Source organism: Trachemys scripta, chromosome 10 (genome assembly GCF_013100865.1).
Source record: "Trachemys scripta elegans isolate TJP31775 chromosome 10, CAS_Tse_1.0, whole genome shotgun sequence".
Classification (NCBI taxonomy): domain Eukaryota; kingdom Metazoa; phylum Chordata; order Testudines; family Emydidae; genus Trachemys; species Trachemys scripta.
In genome coordinates, this window is record NC_048307.1 from 20,044,327 (window position 1) to 20,063,882 (window position 19,556).

General features: G+C 40.4%; 1 protein-coding gene across 1 annotated transcript in view; it reads left to right on the plus strand.

Moving 5' to 3' along the window:
- LOC117883854 (sorting nexin-29-like) overlaps positions 1 to 19,556 on the plus strand; it is a 388,013-nt gene that overhangs the window by 19,452 nt on the left and 349,005 nt on the right. Inside the window, exon 7 of the mRNA XM_034783666.1 lies at positions 19,326 to 19,370. Coding sequence (XP_034639557.1) covers positions 19,326 to 19,370 — 45 coding nt within the window. The remainder of the gene's footprint in view (positions 1 to 19,325; positions 19,371 to 19,556) is intronic.

Consider the following 19,556-nt stretch of genomic DNA (forward strand, 5'->3'; position numbering starts at 1 on the left):
AAATTTATCTGTCTGGAGCCTGGACTGTAGTGCCAGCATAGCATGTCACAGTATCCCTTCCACTTAACTCTATTGTAAGATATGGTGAATTGCTATGACTTTGTCTACACTGACAACTGTGTTGTTCACGGTCAGCGCCTTGCACTTCTTTAAATAGTTAAAACCTTTTTTAGAAGTATTTTTATTATTACTGCTCAATAAAGTTTTAGTTTGAAAAATGAAGATTTATTTACTTTATTTTACAAAATAGACATGTATACCCCTGCAAAAAAATAAATACTTCCACCAAAATCAAAAATATGTTAACAGTTCATTTAAAATTAATATACAAGCTAAGTACACCAATTCACACAAGCCAGCACACTGTGTTGTTATGGCACAGAGCCAAAGTGTGCTTTTAAGGACTCCCTCAGCCATGAAGTGCCTCAGTTTGTTCTTATAATTGCTCTCATGTGTGGCTGTTTGGAATCAGCAGTCTTTCCATTTTCCCCATCCACCCTGCTGCTGGTAATGTTTCTCCCTTTGCTTCCCAAATATTACGTAAAACAAACGTGCAGCAATAACTGTAGGAATATTTGGCTCACTGAGGTGCAGCCTAGTCATGAGGCTTCTCCCATGTCCTTTCAGTTTGCCAGACGCACATTCGACGCTCATCCTTCACCTGCTGAGACAATAGTTAAATTTTTCCTTGCTGTTGTCCTGGGGTATGATTCCGCGAGCCACTGAAACAAAGTTTTGGCTGGATCCCTGAGTATCACAACTGGCACTGCAGCCCGATCAATATGAATGTGTTGGTCTGGGGAAAATGTCCTGTTTGTAGCTTTAAAAAGTCTTGTATTCCAAAAGATTCAAACATCATGCACCTTCCCATATTAATGTCAGGGAAGCTTCCCCTGTTATCCACCAACACTTGCATAACTCTAGAAAAACTGCCATTTGTTCTCAGGTGTAGGATGGGGCAGAATCAGGTTATATGTTGTTTTTATATCACCCTAGGCTAATGTGTAATACTCGATAGTTGATATTCTGTCAGAAAAGAATCTTAAAACCCTTCCTAATCTACATTTATATAGGAAAAAAATCCTGAAGTTAAATACAGCGATAATGGCACAATTTTCTTCGTCTTGCCCTCTTAATTAAATTATAAACACTCCATAGGGAAACCTGTTGGTTTCTAAAATCTCGGAACATTTACTGTATATGTGGAATACCAGAGTTGATTCAATGTTTCAATCTGAAACAAAATAGTAACACCCCAGGTGATAGCTGTCTGGTATGGTCAGTAAGTTTATCTACAGATACAGAGGAATATGTGCAAGTGCACATGTTAATAATGCTTGGCAGTTACCCTATGAGATTCTTAGGAATTCTGTTGCAGCACAGAGCCTGTAGCTGAGATTGACAAATTTAAGAGATTTACTTACTTGGTATTTGGGGTGCTATTAACTCGATTTCTGATCACACTTGAAAATTTTTAACTACTTACTTTGGGGAGGCAGGGTAAGGCAGAAATGTGTGTAAATGGGCTTTAGGTTCAAAAGATGTACAGCAGTGGAGATAAGGTGAATTCTCATACTTAATATTCACATTTTAGGCTCTGGGATTTGTATATTCATACCTTTTTGACTCATTTCTCCTACCGTTTTTAAATTTGCATTGACATCATATGGGTGAATCATATTTGTCATGCACATACTGTTTTGAAGAACAGATAGGGTAACAAGGCCTAAAGAGATGCTCACTTGGATTAAAATGCAAAATAGATTTTTTGAAATAAGTTTAATAATAGAAATTATTGAGTTCTGCTGACATATTGGGAACATATGTCGTGTTGATGGTGCTCTTGGAGTTGGCATACTTGGACCTGGTAAAAATGTAGTGGCAGTGTACCTTCCAGTGAAACAAGTGGCCACTGTAGTGCAAATAGTTTTGGACTTTAAATGTGTATCTTAGAAATTCTTTTCAAATATAACAGAAACATTGCACTATATAGTGATTTTATTTTATTTTTTTCCAACTGCAATTGTCTGTTTACTTTGTAATTTGTAATTGATGCTGCTGAAATATTGAAAGAGTATATATAGATAGTTGCACATCTAGATTTTGGGCAAACTGAATGATTTTGTCACTGAAGAAGAGATGGAATACTATATATTGGTAGTGTGATGTTATGGATTTTTTTAAGGTTTAGTTGCAATGCAGTACTTTCTGCAGAAGTGGGTAAAGACTATTACACCGGGTAGGATTAAGCTAAATTCCAGATATTATGTAATATAAAATTCTGGTACAGCTGGCATGTTATTACAACTTTCAGTGTTAATACTTGATCAATAATTCACTAGGTAGCAATATTCTGAGACTTTTTAGAATAAGCACAGACATTTAATAATGCCTTTACTGGTGTAATTTGTTGGCACAAAGTATTTCAGCTTATAATAGTTAATATTCGTGGGCTAGATTGTCCCCTTACACATTTAAAAACTATGGGAGGAGAGATTTTACTTGAATATTCCTTGAGGAATTCCTTGTGGAGATTAATTCAAATTGTCCCATCAGAGGGCAAGAGAATTTTTTTGCCTTTACTGGTGGTTTATATTAGGAGCTACTCTATTTGGAAATTTTTAGGAAATTGTATTTTGATATTTATCTGGATGTATTTTAATGCAAGTGGCTTCAGTTGATGGCAAGAATAACTAGAGGAAAAGAACAAAAAAGTCAATAGGGCTCTTCTCATTACATTTGTTTTTATTATTATTTGAATTGTGTTAGCCCTAGAAAGTCCAGTAAGGGATCAGAGCTTCATTGTGTTAGGCATTGTACAAACATGTAGTGAAACTTGGGACTTGCACTTGGTCTTGTACATCCTAGCTAAATACCTTAACTGGCAGGCTATAGAATTGTTATCCCTCTTCTTGCCTGGTTGACTGACTCTCCATTGCCATCATGAATGATGATGATGAATAGCCTCTTTCTACCCTCCCCATGGTTTGTGAATCTAGTTCTCCTTTGCTTTTGTCAAAATGCATGAAATGAAAACTAATTTTTTTCATTGGATTGAAACAAAAGGATTTAAAATGATTTTTAAAGGCATTGCTGCAAAGGGGAGATTTGAACGGGGATGATGTAGTGGCTTTAGAGATTTTAAAGGGCATAAAGGGCACTTTGCATGCCCTTTGCATAAAGGGCACTGAGAGAAAGTGCAACAGTACTTGTAGTCCTGTCATCATTGGTGGAGCCCAGGCAGGTGTTGATGACTTAATAGCACCTAAGAGATGAGTATGGCAGGACTAAGCCACCCATGGCCTTAAGAATGAGCATGAGTAGGTTTTGGTGTAGTTTAATAGGCAGAGCCTGTGGAGGGATACAGAACGAGGACAGGGGTAATCAGGCTGAGTTAGGAAGATAACCTTTCCAGCAGTGTTTTAAATAGGTTTAAGGAGGGCAAGATGGCAGAAAGGAGGAGCTTGACATAGTCAAGATAAGATGACAAGGGCCTGGATGAGCGTCTTACCTTTGTGGATGGAGAGGAAAGGTGCAATCATAAAGATGCTATACGGGAAGAAACATCAAGACCTGACTGTGGCTTGGATGTATATTGAGATCTCTCAAAGATGATACCCAGATTATAGGCCTGAGTGAGAAGGAGGATTGTGGCATTGTCTATGGTGAGTGAGAGTAAAGTGAAAGGATTGGGCAGGAGGAAGAGCAAGAGTTCAGTTTTGGTGATTTTTTTTCAGGCTTAACTGATGGTTGGATATAAACAAAAATATGTTAAAAGGCGAGCTGAGATTTTAGGTTGGACAGAACGAGATGAGTCCAGAATGAAGCGATAAAGAAGATATAGTAGAACCTCAGAGTTATGAACTGACTGGTCAATCACACACCTCATTTGAACTGGAAGTACGCAATCAGGTGGCGGCAACAGAGATGTGGGGGGGGGGGGAAGGAGCAAATACACTACAGTTCTGTGTTAAATATAAACTACTAAAAAAAAAAAAGGGAAAGTTTAAAAAAAGATTTTACAAAGTAAGGAAACTACTTGTTTCATTTTAATTTAAATGGTGAAAAGCAGCATTTTTCTTCTGCATAGTACAGTTTCAAACCTATATTAAGTCAATGTTCAATTGTAAACTTTTGAAAGACCGACCATAATGTTTTGTTCAGAGTTATGAACAGCCTCCATTCCCTAGGTGTTCATAACTCTGAGATTTTACTGTTCTTGAAGTTCTGTGTTTTGAAAGTTGGAGTACACTTGAGGAGAATTCTCCAAATGAAACTCTGATGCAGTAGTTAAAAATTAAACCATATAGTTGATATGATGAGTAAATATAGTTTCTGTGCATGAATGTCGTAATACTGTGCAGTATGTTGTTTCCTATCTGAGGCCTTTAACAGAAGAATAGGGTCTTTGGACTTTGATCTGAAGGGACATCCATAACTAAATTATTAGACTTTGGCACGAAATGTTTTTGATCTGATATTGTTACAAATAACTGTGCTTCACACAGCAATAGGGACAGAAAATTATTTTGAAGTAGGCAAATGTGGTTTCAGAACTACAAAATGGGATATCAGCATACGTGGAAGGAGTTGAAACTATTTTGAACTTAGTTTTTTTAAAATGATTAGATTTCAGATTGGCTGTGTCTCTGAAGTAGTTGTTAACACAAGCCAACTAACTTCTGCTGGCAATGCATTTTTAATTTTTTTAACTAGAAACTGGCAATATAGTAGGACAGATTTTTTCTGAGAAGTTACACTGCAAATCCATTATATTGTTAATTGGGAAAATGATCTGCATTAGCCTTGAAATTCTCTCAACTATATTGCTCCCTTTCTTCTGAAGGAATGGAGTTCTTCATCTTTCAGGACCAAAAATTGTGTTTTGAGTGTTTCCCTAATTCTTAGAATGTCATCAGTCAGTTGTTGGAATGATTATTTCTTTATGACTTTGATGTCATTTGTAATCTAGAAAGCTACCAAAATTTGCCTTTCTCCACAGTCTATTAAATCTAGAGAAGAGACTCATTTGCCCAGGGAAATCTCTGCTGTGGATTTCTTTGTAAAACACAGAAGAATTCTTGGGTCATTTAAGTTAGATGTGGCAGTGAACTCAGTCCTTCTCATGAAATATTTTAACTAGTTCTAGCTATTAACCATCATACTGGATTTAAATGTCCACTTAAAACATTTAAACTGGGCAGTGGTGAATTGCTAGCCTTCTGGTGTAGTACTGCACTTTTTGGTATCATTTTGTATGCTGATCTTTGTCTATTTAAAGAATTTTTCTGAAATTACATGCACACTGGGGCAATGGGCTCCTTGAGGATGTTAAGAATGTATTATTTGAGGTTTTTGCATTCTTTCTGTACAGTTTTATATGAGGTGGCAAGCTAAGAATATTGAAGTTTACAATGAAACTGGGTAATCTTATTCACGTTGGCTCAAATTCAAAGATGGTGGTGTTTACACTTCAATAAATTGGCATCAGTGTATCTTACTAACGGAGGGGGCAGAAGTGCAGGGTGGTAGCAAGTGAAGCATTGAAAAGGAGTAGGATGTAAGATAAAGGGTGTGTGTGGAAATGGGGAACAGGCTATGCTTTATCTTAAACCTTTTCACACCTTGTTACATCCTCCTGTTGTTGCTTCTGTTACAAACCAATCTGTTCACCTCCTTTACCCAGCATGTAAATTACTCACAGGAATGGTTCTTCCATGCACATCCCTTCTGAATTTGGCATCTTGTATTCAGCTGTTATCTAGTGTTATACTCATTCAGAAACAGTTATACTTCAGTGTTGGATGAAATGATTCATGTATATTGTTGCTTATAAATGCTTTGGTATTCTTCAAGATGTAAACATGCCCATAAAAATGCAAGGAACTATTTTAAAAAGTGACATTCACAAGGTCCTGCTCAGTTTTTACACAGTTGTTGTACTACCCCATAATTTGTCATTTGACAATACAATGAAGTCAGTCAGAATGACTTAATGATTATCTAAACAATACCATTTTTGACAGCCATTCATAATGTATATGCTCTGTTAAACTGAAATGGTGTACATGATTTACCTTAAAACAAATGTGTGTAAAGAGATAGTAGAACAATAAAGTATCACCATATTGACCTGGGTTCTGAAAATTATCTGAACTGTTCTTTATTCAGAGGCTTCTTTCAGTTTAAGTTACTTGTTGTATGATGGCAAGCTGGCTTGTGCCATTCCATAAACCATCAAAGGATGAGTTTAAAAATGAATCCACAAAGAGAAAACAGTTTTTGTATTCTTAAACATAGAAAATCCAGTGAAATGTAATATTTCAGATGGAAGATGAGGAAATTGCCTGATCTTGAAAAGATAAATGTGAACGCTTCGTGTTCTCACAGATGTGACATCTATGCCAAGAAAAGGCAGTGAGAAGATAGAATTGCTTTAACATTAAAGGTCAGTCAGACAAATTAACAAACAGGCTGTTCAGTAGACAATGTCCATACTACAAAGGATATTGCAGGAGAAGACATATTACCTTGTCTGGCATTCATACTTAGTATAAACTTTTTTGAATGGGAAGATTACCATGAAAACTTTGAACACGAAGCACAAATACACTTTACATTGGGTCATAATCTATGCCATGTTAGCCAAAAGAAAACAATTTTACAGCTTTCCAAGCATGTAGTATTTTCCTTTGTGACAAACTCTTCTGTTAAATTATCCCTCCTTGCAATTTTTTTAAAGACTTGGTTGCATTAGCAGTCATGTTTAGTGGTGTGATGACAGGCTGTACATCAGGAGTAGGCAAACTTTTTGGCCCGAGGGTATGAAAATTGTATGGTGGGCCATGAATGCTCATGAAATTGCGGTTGGGGTGCAGGAGAGGGTGAGGGCTCTGGCTGGGGGGTACGGGCTCTGGGGTGAGGCTGGGGATGAGGGATTTGGGGTGTAGGAGGGTGCTCCAGGCTGGGACTAAGGGGTTCAGAGGGTGGGAGGGGGATCAGGACTGGGGCAGGGAGTTGGGGCATGGGAGGGGGTCAGGGATGCAGTCTTCGGGCGGCACTTACCTCAAGTAGCTCCTGGAGGCAGTGGCATGTCCCCGCTCCTATGCGGTGGTGCGGCCAGGCGGCTCTGAGCGCTGCCCCGTCCACAGGCACCGCCCCTACAGCTCCCATTAGCTGCAGTTCCTAACCAATGGGAGCTGTGGGGGTGACGGTTCAGGCGGGGGCAGTGTACACAGCCCTCTGGTTGCCCCTAAGTGTAGGAGCTGGAGGGGGAACATGCTGCTGCTTCCGGGAGCCTCAGCATGCGCGCGCAGAGTGGGCCTCAGTCCCTGCTCCCTGGCTGGAGCGCGGGAGGAGGGCAAGCCCCAGACCCTGCTCCCCAGCAGGAACTCGAGGGCCAGTTTAAACTGGCTGGAGGGCTGGATGTGGCCCCCACGCCATAGTTTGCCCACCCCTGCTCTACATGCAATCCCAGGAGTTTTATGATTCCAGTTAATGTTGTTATTTATACCTCGTATGTATGGATACAATTTTTCCATGGTAAAATTTGGCAGAATTCACGGAGCAGACATGGTAAAAGTGTATAAAATCAGGGTAAGATCACTGCGGGGCTGTAGTCGAAGCCTGAGCCCCGCCATGGTGGGGCTGAAGCCGAAGAAGTCATGGAGATCTGTTCAAGTCCCGGAATACGTGACCTCTGTGATCAAACCATATCCTTACTAATATTGTTTGGATATATGCACAATTGAGACATTCGTACAACATTTTTTTTCATTCCAGTTAATTTACTAGATTTATGTAAAACTATATAATATTTTGAAGCTTCTTAAAAATTGTATGTTGTCAGCAGAACAAAATACATGTTTGGATTTCTGTGTAAATCTTGGATTAGAAGCAAGACGAGTGTTTTCAGTTCCTGTCAAAGTACCCGTTAACATCCAGTATTGTTAGAAATTTATTCATTTAATTAAAACTCTCTTCAGGCCAGAATAGTTTAGATATATAAAAGATTACACTGTGTTACTCTGTTCCATTCTTAACTTACAAAAGTAGCTTTCTGACCTGAAGTTGATTTTTTTTAAACAGTGTATGAGAAAATATTGTGTGTAGTAGATCGTCAGTCTAACTCGCATGTCTTTACCATGTAATTTTGATGATTTAAATTGTTTTAGACTAACTTGCATTTTGCACTGACTAAAGCAAAAACTCTCTAAAAATTACAGCATGAATTATAGTAGCAAATATATATTTTTTGCAGTGGATAATGGTTGAAAAAATTATCAAAGCAGAAAGAAAAATACTTCTCTAACCTCTCCGCCAAATTTGCCAAAATATTCTCTTTAACAATTTCCATACCTCATTTATTTTCAGTGAGCACTTTGGAAATGTATTTAAACAATAGAAGAGAGAGAGAGAATTCTAGTAAAGACAAGAAACAGACAATGCCAATGTGTGTTAGAATAGAACTACAGTGGGCTGAAAAGTTGTGGAGACTTTATGTTCACTAGAATTTTTAATTCGCTTGGTTCGCTTGGAAAAAATAAAATTAACAATATAAAGTGGTATTACTGAGTGGGCATATACCACAACTAAGGGGCCAGATCTCCCATATAGCAACAAATATATGGTTCTGGGAGTATTGTGGGAGAATTGGTTTTAAAACATAGACCAAAAAGTGGACTCAATTTATCCAGATTATTAGTGGCTCAGATGTCATTTAGTGTTACTATTATTATTCAAGCCTTTAGACATATATCCAGCAATAGTAGGAGGAATACAAACAATTACTTTAAGTAGTTTTTAAAATAATAATCTTAACATGTAGCAGAGATCTGCAAGAATTTCTGTAGTTTTTCACAAACTACAGCATTTCCCAACTTCAATATTTTAGAGTATAGATTCAGATGTATACAGGCAAGGGAGGTGAGGAAAGGCATTGTATAAAGCCAATGTCTTTGATTATTCTTCATAAACCAAAAATCCAAGAGAGACACTAGAGCTAAAGCATTATCTGGTTTTATTTTATCTTTATAAACAACTACTGTGCACTAAAATTCCCGAAGAAGTAAAAAATCTTGTCTGTTAACATAACTTCCAAGAAACTATTTATGGATAGGTAAAAATGAGTTTTGAAATAAATCATCTGTTCTCAATAAAAAGGCCAAAACTGTAGCAAATATTTATTTGTATCAGACTGTTGCAAAATCGAAAGTAAAGCAATGAAAAAAACTGAGAAATGTATGCCTAAGATAAGAGATGGTTGACGTTACTTCAGAGTAAAATGCCAAAAGCTTAATTAGTTGTGCGTATGAGTATTCATAAGTATAGCATGTAAAAGGATAAAGTGCATCAAACCAAAAAGTCTTGATGTTCATGTACATTACTAATTATATTTGAACTGTTAATGATTCATTTCTTAATTGATTTGTTTCACATTAATTGAACTGGTTAATCAAAGTGAAACATGATTTTCATGATGTAGTTGGATATCTTTAGGGGCATTACACCTGACCTAAACACTTTCACATATGAGCAAGCCAAAAACTCAGCAGCCACCACATAAAAGATTTTAAGCATGGCTATCTGACATATGATATAGATATTAACTACTCCATGATATTTCCTGGGGAAGGCCCATGATTCTAACTAGGACTTCAGGAGCTATCTGATCACAAATTATGAAGGCACTAGCCACAGTTCCACAGATGCACTGTGGGATGAGATTGTTATACTTACAGCTGGGTTTCAACCTTTTTGTTCTGTATGAAGAATGCAGTGTATATGCCCCCAAATTACAGCATTTATTCTTTTACTACAGAAGGATTTTTATGAGAATTTACAAGTTAATTGGTTGGAGCTAAAATTAAAATTGAGACCTTTAAATTAATAGTCTCAGACCTTTGTTTTTGTCTTTCTAAGTGATCTTAATAATGGAATAACACAAAGTCTTCAAACTTTTCACATAAGTAAAACCCATTGAAATCTTGTGCATAGACTACATTTGAAACAAGGTTATAATTAAGCCAAGTTATTAACTATTTTTGTATCTAAATGTTATGACAGTATGGAAAAGCCCAGGTTAACGGCTCGGGTTCCTCTAGTACGACCATTGTATCATCAGAGGTATCTCAATCAACTGTCACCCTTCCTCATAGCTATTTGTATGTCCCAGTTCTTAGTGGTTGTTATAATCAGCGATATGAGGGAGACTGGACACATGTCAAGAGTTCTCATTAGTACATTCCTTGAACCCGACTGTCACAGCTCTTTAAGGTTCCCTGACACTATCCGAGCTTGGATATGAGTGCTTGAAAGATTCCTCACTGCACTACCATCTTGTGCACCAAGTCAGTGCTGCCGTGAGAGCTGAGGTGGGAGTATGGAGAGAGATGTTGGTCTCCCTAATACCGCACTCTTCCCATAGCACAGGCCTTCTGACCTTAACTGTATGCATACTGCTGCTTCTCTCTGACCCCATCCTCCTCCCCTACCTCACTGTTCTCTCATTATTCCCACTTATTTCTATACCCTCCTTGCATGCAGCCACTTCCACCCGCTTCGTTGCTCCCAGCGGAGCTGTGATGGGTGATGAAGAGGTTGAGATGGATTCATTGGAAAAGAATGGGATGTATGTGATGAAGGGAACTGTGATAGAAAGACAGTCCTGGAGTATAAGGGGTTGGAGAGCAGTTGCCTTATGGTATGTCTACGCTAGTGATTATATGCATCAGTGTGCATGGTTGTGCCATACTCCCCTATTGTCTGCACCTAATCCCCAGAAGCACATACCTGAAGGCAACGAGAGGGGCGAGTGAGCTAGCATGCCTCAGAGGTGTGGGTAAGAACATACCTCATCTGTGGCATGGTCCCATATCTGTGTAAGTTTGCACCTGGATAAGTGTAAGGGACATGTACCAGGTCTCAAATTTCAATAGTGCTCTACCCCATTCCCACAACGCACCTTTTCTTCCTGGCCCTTTCCCAGTTCATAAAGGTCCCTGTCTCCCCATTTTCAGTGATAGCAGCAAGTTGCACTGGCCATATCAGAACAGCTTTCCGCTGCACTCTTTACAGATCAATACAGGTGAAAATGGATCCTGCTCCAAGAGCAGCTGGTTGGCCCCTCTACCATACCTGGGTGCTGATCAGTGTGTGGTTGGAGTACACTGTCCTCCACCACTTCTCTTGAAGTGTCAGAAACATTCACCTGTACCGGGAATTTTACAAAGGCTGGAGCAGGTGGGCATTCAGTGGACTCTGGCCCAGTGCCGGGAACTCATCAAGCACTTGAGTCTCATGTACAGGAAGGCCAAAGACTCGAACAATCATGCTGGGAGGGCTTGTTGTACATGCCCCTTCTATGAGGAGCTGTCACAGGCTCCCAGTACAGAGCCAGAGGTGGCTCATGATTTCCATCTCAGCCCTGCTGGCTTCATTGCCTGATGGATACTGATGAGGGCAAGGGCAAGGAAGCAACAGGGACCCATCGAGGATGCCCCAGAAGACCTGGAGGATGAAGAACATATGATTCTGTACCTTTATTCAGAGAAGCTGGTTGAGCAAGTCTCCTCAACGAACCTGAGGAGGACCCTGAGTCGTGGCAGGAACCAGAACCTGAGACTGATAAGTTGCACTGGACCCACACCCTGACTTCAAACGTCTCCTCTTACACTGGTGTTGAATTCCTGATTTTAAGATTGAAGGCTTTTGAAGTACTGTGCACTGACTTTTCCTCCCTAGACCACATACCATGTGTTACTATGTCTCTGAACTGTTTGAATTACAGTGCTGAAAGCATGCCATTGTCATGCCCTAACCAAACTCCTCCAGCTTTCCCCTCCATCCAGCCCCATCCATTTATCCCAAAATGGTCCCCAAGCAGGACACAGTTATAGGTCAATGATTTTATTGATGTCTGATTAACAACTATTATGCATTTGGCTAAAGATACTTCTTAAGAACAGACTGTTAAGGAAAAAATCATTGTGCTCCTCTGTCTGTGCATTCCTTGGACATGCACAGTCAGGTGTGAACTGGGGGAAGGGGTGGGTTAGAAGGGTCCCAGTTAGGAATAGGACAGTTGTAGAAGACTCATAGTTGCAGTTCTAAAGTTAGTAACAGCTGTCTTTTGTCCCTTGGAAGATTACGCAGTTCAGTGCTTTGTACAAACAGGAGCCATGCAGATTTATGGGGTGGGATAGGGTGGGAAGTGGAGGGGTCAGGTGGGGTTAGGTCCAGGAAGGAAACAGAACACAGCTGTAGAACACTTGGGTTAAATCATAGAATCATAGACTTTAAGATCAGAAGGGACCATTATGATAGTGTAGTCTGACCTCCTGCACAACGCATGCCACAGAATCTCACCCATCCATTCCTGTATCAAATCCCTAACCTTGTCTGAGCTTTTGAAGTCCTCAGATCGTGGTTTAAAGATGTCAAGGTGCAGAGAATCCTCCAGCAAGTGACCCGTGCCCCACGCTGCAGAGGAAGGCGAAAACCCCCCAGGGCCTTTGCCAATCTGCCCTGGAGGAAAATTCCTTCCCGACCCCAAATATGGTGATCCGCTAAACCCTGAGCATGTGGGCAAGACTCACCAGCCAGACACCCGGGAAAGAATTCTCTGTAGTAACTCAGATACCACCCATCTAACATCCCATCACAGGCCATTGGGCATATTTACCGCTAATAGTCAAAGATCAATTAATTGCCAAAATTAGGCTATTTCATCATACCATTCCCTCCATAAACTTATCAAGCTTAGTCTTGAAACCAGATGTCTTTTGTCCCCTCTGCTCCATTTGGAAGGCTGTTCCAGAACTTCACTCCTCTGATAGAAACCTTCACCTAATTTCAAGTCTAAACTTCCTGATGGCCAGTTTATATCCATTTGTTCTTGTGTTCACATTGGTACTGAGCTTAAATAATTCCTCTCCCTCCCTGGTATTTTTCCCTCTGATATATTTGTAGAGAGCAATCATATCTCCTCTCAGCCTTCTTTTGGTTAGGCTAAACAAGCCAAGTTCTCTGAGTCTCCTTTCATCAGACAGGTTTTCCATTCCTTGGATCATCCTAGTAGCCCTTCTCTGTACCTGTTCCAGTTTGAATTCATCCTTCTTAAACATGGGAGACCAGAACTGCACACAGTATTCCAGATGAGGTCTCACCAGTGCCTTGTGTAACGGTACTAACACCTCCTTATCTCTACTGGAAGTACCTCGCCTGATGCATCCCAAGACCACATTAGCTTTTTTCACGGCCATATCACATTGACGGCTCATAGTCATCCTGTGATCAACCAATACTCCGAGGTCCTTCTCCTCCTCTGTTACTTCCAACCAGCTTATAACAAAAATTCTTGTTGTTAATCCCTAAATTCATGATCTTGCACTTTTCACTATTAAATTTCATCCTATTACTATTACTCCAGTTTACAAGGTCATCCAGATCTTCCTGTATGATATCCCAGTCCTTCTTTGTATTGGCAATACCTCCCAGCTTTGTGACATCCACAAACTTTATTAGCACATTCCCACTTTTTGTGCCAACGTCAGTAATAAACAGATTAAATAAGATTGATCCCAAAACTGATCCCTGAGGAACTCCACTAGTAACCTCCCTCCAGCCTGACAGTTCACCTTTCAATATGATCCATTGTAGTCTCCCCTTTAACCAGTTCCTTATCCATCTTTCAATTTTCATATTGATCCCCATCTTTTCCAATTTAGCTAATAATTCCCCATGTGGAACCATATCAAATGCCTTACGGAAATTGAGGTAAATTAGATCCACTGCGTGTCCTTTGTCTAAATGATCTGTTACCTTCTCAAAGAAGGAGATCAGGTTGGTTTGGCACGAGCTACCTTTTGTAAAACCATGTTGTATTTTGTCCCAATTACCATTGACCTCAATGTCCTTAACTACTTTCTCCTTCAAATTTTTTCCCAAGACCTTGCATACTACAGATTTCAAACTAACAGGCCTGTAGTTACCCGGATCACTTTTTTTCCCTTTCTTAAAAATAGGAACTATATTAGCAATTCTCCAGTCATATGGTACAACCCCTTTTACAGCTTCATTAAAAATTCTTGCTAATGGGCTTGCAATTTCATGTGCTAGTTCCTTTAATATTCTTGGATGAAGATTATTGGGCCCCCTGATTTAGTCCCATTGTTTGAGTTTGGCTTCTACCTTGGATGTGGTAGTATCTACCTCCATATCCTCATTCACATTTGTCATTCTACCATTATCCCTAAGCTCCTCATTAAAGACTGAGGCAAAGTATTTGTTTAGATATTGGGTCATGCCTAGATTATCCTTAACCTCCACACCATCTTCAATGTTTAGCGGTCCCACTTCTTCTTTCTTTGTTTTATTCTTATTTATATGGCTATAGAACCTTTTATTTTTGTTTTTAATTCCCTTTGCAAGGTCCAACTCTGCACGGCTTTTGGCCTTTCTCATGTTATCCCTACATATTCTGACCTCAATAAGGTAGCTTTCCTTGCTGATCCCTCCCATCTTCCACTCCTTGTAGGCTTTCTGCTTTTTCTTAATCATCTCTCTGAGATGCTTGCTCATCCAGCTTGGTCTACAACTCCTGCCTCTGAATTTTTTCCCCTTTCTTGGGATGCAGGCTTCTGATAGTTTCTGCAACTTTGACTTGAAGTAATTCCAGGCCTCCTCCACCTTTGCATCCACAAGTTCTTCAGTCCAATCCACTTCCCTAACTAATTTCCTTAATTTTTTAAAATTAGCCCTTTTGAAATCAAAAACCCTAGTCACAGTTCTATTTTTGTTTATCCTTCCATTTCGTTTGAATTGAATTAGCTCATGATCGCTCGAACCAAGGTTGTCCCCTATAGCCATTTCTTCTATGAGGTCTTCACTACTCACCAAAACCAAATCTAAAATGCATCCCCTCTTGTTGGTTCAGCAACTACTTGGTGAAGGAATTCATTAGCTATTGCATCCAGGAAAATCTGAGCCCTATTATTATTACTAGCACTTGTCCTCCAGTCTATATCTGGGAAGTTAAAGTTTCCCATGATCACACAATTCCCATTAGAATTTATTTCATTAAAAACATTAAAGAGGTCTCTATCCATATCTAAATCAGATCCCGGTGGTTTATAGCACACCCCAAGCACTATCCCAGGGAAGGCTCTAGTAGCTTTCTTCCCCAATGTGATTTTTGCGCAGGCAGACTCTGTCTTATCCATTCCATCACTTCTTATTTCTTTACAGTCTACCTCATCATTGATATACAATGGTACTCCACCAGCTTTGCCTTTATTTCTGTCTTTCCTAAACAGCACATACCCTTCAATACCTGTACTCCAGTCATGACTACTATTCCACCATATTTCTGTTATCCCTATAATATCTGGTTTCTCTTCCTGCACCAGTAGCTCTAGTTCCTCTATTTTGTTACCTAAGCTCCTCGCATTGGTGTACAAACATCTTAATTTTTGCTGTTTGGCTTCGCTCACATTCTTTACCCGATTAGGCATAGACATTCTACCGTCAGTATCACCTATTAGACTGGTATCTACACTAACTTTCCTCCTTATGTCCGTTCTCCTACCCATGGCTGTATCCTTTCTTACTTGGTTTTCTTCCCTCTCAATGTTAAAATCTGGCATGGAGATTACCTGGACATCTCCCAACCATCTCCCCCAAATTCCTAGTTTAAAGCTCCCTTAATCAGTTGTGCCAGCCTCTATCCTAGAAGTCTATTTCCCTCCTTACTCAGGTGAAGTCCATCCAGAGAGTACAGTCCTCTGTCCATGAATGCCTCCCAGTGGCCAGACATCCCAAAGCCTTCCTTATAGCACCACTGCCTGAGCCATCTGTTGATCGTCATAATCTTGTCACACCTTTGTTGCCCTTCCTTGGGAACAGGCAGAATCCCACTGAAGATCACCTGAGCCTCGATTTTCTTAAGCGTCTTTCCCAGCCTGACATAGTCTCCCTTGATATGTTCCAGCGAGAAGCTAGCCGTATCATATGTCTGAGGAAAAGTTAGTCGCATCAATCCTTTGCCCCTTGGAAGATGACACAATTTTTACCATCCCTGTCCCTGATGTCTGGTCTCTTCTGACACTGAGTCATGCTGCAGAGGCTGGGGGAAATGGGAATGGGAGAAGGATCCAGCCTGGCAGTTGAATAAACACAGTGCAGTGTCCCTTTGCAACAGAGAGGCAAGTGGTTTATTGTGCTGATGTGAAACTTCAGGAAATTAAAGTTGTGGTGTGTCTCTTTCTTTCCCTGTCCATTTCACTGTTGTTATGTAGGCACAAGGACAGGATTTTCTGGTGATGCCTGAGTGGGTCGGATGAGCAGTGTTTGTGGTTTGCATCTCCCTTTGCACAGAAACGCTGTATGTTAGCTGAGAATATAGTTAACTTCCAGTTGAATTGCTTGCCAGTCCTTTAAGCATATTTAAGCAAATTTCTGGTGTAGCAGAAACTCTAGCTGAGTCTTGAGGTTCAACGGCAGTGCAAATCTGCTTGGTCCACCTTCATAACTGACCAAACCCCTCCATTCAGCAACGTGTAAAGGGGAACATTAGCAGAAACATCTCTCTGGCATAGATTGCTGGATCTCTTTCACAAAACTGGAAGAATTCTTTCTTCCATTTTGGTACCTTGAAAACTGCCATATTCTTTAAAGACTTGCCAACATCTGGAGAAGAAATTGCAAATGGCAATATAGGCCCTAGAAGGAACTGCTCCGCTCCCCGTTCCCTTGAGACACTATGAACATTTTATGTTTTTTAAAACATTAGTATTTGTATTTTACCACTAGAAGCTTCTGCTCCTTCCTCATGGGCTGCAAAAGTTGTCTGAAAATCAAGAATAGTCCAACAGTTGCATTCCTGGAATGCTGAAAAGTATCGAAATTGTGGCCTTCTACAGAAAAGTTGTTATGTGGGAGGATTTCTCAGCTTCTTCCAAAGGAAAAAAAAATATTATGCGACTTTTGTCTTTGAATTGGCAGGACCTTTGGTACCTGAGAGGAAAACCCTTCGGCAAGGAGGACATCAGAGGCAGATGGAGAAGGACCCTGGAAAAGCTGTTCATAGAGATGGATAGGAGAAATCAGGAGCAGTTTGAATTCCTCAGGGCACAGCAGGAGCAGGCTCTTCAGCAGGAGTCACTGCTAATGAACTGGTTCATGGAGCAGGAGGCCAAAGGGAATGGGAGCATTCGCTACTGGAGAGGCTTATTGAACTGGTGCTGAATGAGTTCGGTGTCTGCCAGCTGCCAAGGCTACCGAGTCAGTCCTTGAACAGAAACTGCCTCCTGCTCCTCCAGCTGCCACCCTGATTAATTTTGCATCACTTGTATAGCCATTATTATTGGCGTAGCTTATCTATATTTGGTTGCTTCAGTATATTACAATTTTGGAACCTTAGCTATTCAGAGTTGACGTATAATGTAGGTGAGGAATTGCATTTGATTTGTAGAATTTTCTGTTTTGCATAGAGTATGAATTAAAAGGCAGGTACATTAAACTAAGTGCAGTCATATTAAGAATCATTTCAGTTTGCAAAATTTTGACACTTTTATATTGCCAAAATACATAAAGATGGAGTAGTTCTGGGTTTTTTTTGAGTAATTTTAAGCAGTGTTTCCTTGAGTACTAGGTTGTTTAAGATAAAATGGGGATAGAGATAATTACTTCAACTTCAGAATTACTGCGGAAATAGAGATTTTTAACTATTGGAAGACTTGCAATCACTGCTTACTTGATGATTCTTCTTCTCATGTAGTTTTAAAGAAAGGCAGTATGAACAGTATTAACTGTTGCTAAGGAAGTATCGGTCTGTGTGTCATTAATAGTTATTGTGAAAATAGAATGCCTGTCTTCAGCAAAGCAATATTTTATACATGTGTAAGAATGAATTTCTTACCATAACCATTCCTTTAAAATAGTGAAGAAGCTTGACACTGCTGTTGAAAATTAATGCCCTATTTAAGCATTATTAGCTGTGTTTCATTTTAGAGTCTTGGAAGCCATGATTCTCACATCAGTAATGGGAATCTAGTGCTACTGCAGGCACTGCCCCCGCAGCTCCATGACAAATGTGACCTCTGTGACAAACTCGCAGCCTTAATTATGTGCCACAGGCAGAGAATAGAAGGGATCAAGGTGCACCAGTGCCCAAGACCCCTTTAATGGCAGGAAATTAAGTGAGATACAGTAGAACTTCAGAGTTATGAACACCTGAGTTATGAACTGATCAGTCAACCACACACCCCAAGAACTCTTATTGTAGTGGTTCTCAAATTTTTTGTATTGGTGATCCCTTTCACACAGTTTGAGTGCGACCCCCTCCTTATAAATTAAATAAATAAATAAATTAATGGAGATATCCTATCTCCTAGAACTGGAAGGGACATTGGAAGATCATCAAGTCCAGCCCTCTGCCTTCTCTAGCAGGACCAAGTACTGATTTTTGCCCCAGATTCCTAAGTGGCCCCCTCAAGGATTGAACTCACAACCCTGGGTTTAGCAGGCCAATGCTCAAACCACTGAGCTATCCCTCCCCCCCTTTTTTGAATGTTTAACACTATTATACATGTTGGAGGCAAAGTGAGGTTTGGGGGTGGAGGCTGACAGCTTCTGACCCCCATGTAATAACCTTGTGACCCCCTGAGGGTCATGACCCGTAGTTGGAGAACCACTGTCTTACTGGTAGGCTGTTTCAGAACCTTCACCTGATTTCCAGCTTGAATTTGTTCATGGCCAGTTTATACCCATTTGTTCTTGTGGCAACATTATCCTTTAACTTAAATAGCTCTTCCCCGTCCCTGGTGTTTACTCCTGATGTTTCTCAGCCTTCCTTTTGCTAATCTAAACAAGCCACATTCTTTAGTCATATCTCATAAGATAGGTCCTCCATTCTCCTGATCATTTTAGTAGCTCTTCTCTACACCTGTTCCAATTTAAATTACTCTTTCTTGAAATATGAGTGAGGAGAATTGTACACGGTATTCCAAATGAGGTTTTACCCGTGCCTTGTACAATGACATTAATAACGTCTCTGTCTCTGTTGGAAGTGCCTCACATGATACATCCTACGATTGCCTTTGCCTTTTTTGCAGAAGCATCACATTTGCAGCTCATAGTCATCCTGTGGTCGACCTACACACTTAGGTCTCCCTACTCCTTTGTTGCTTCAAACTGACAAACCCCAGCTTATAGCAGAAATTCTTGTTGTTAAACCCTAAGTGCATGACCTTGCATTTTGACCTATTACATTTAATCTTGTTTCTGTTACTCCAGTCTTCAAGGCCATCCAGTTCTTCCTCTATAAGGGGTCGGGAACGTTCAGCAGGCGGCTCGCCAGGGTAAGCACCCAGGCGTGCCGGGCCAGTTTTATTTACCTGCTGACGCAGCAGGTTCAGCCGATCGCGGCCCCCTCTGGCCGCGGTTCGCCGTCCTGGGCCAATGGGGGCGGCGAGAAGCTGCGGCCAGCACATCGCTCGCCCACGCTGCTTCCCGCCGCCCCTATTGGCCCGGGACGGCGAACCGCGGCCAGTGGGGGC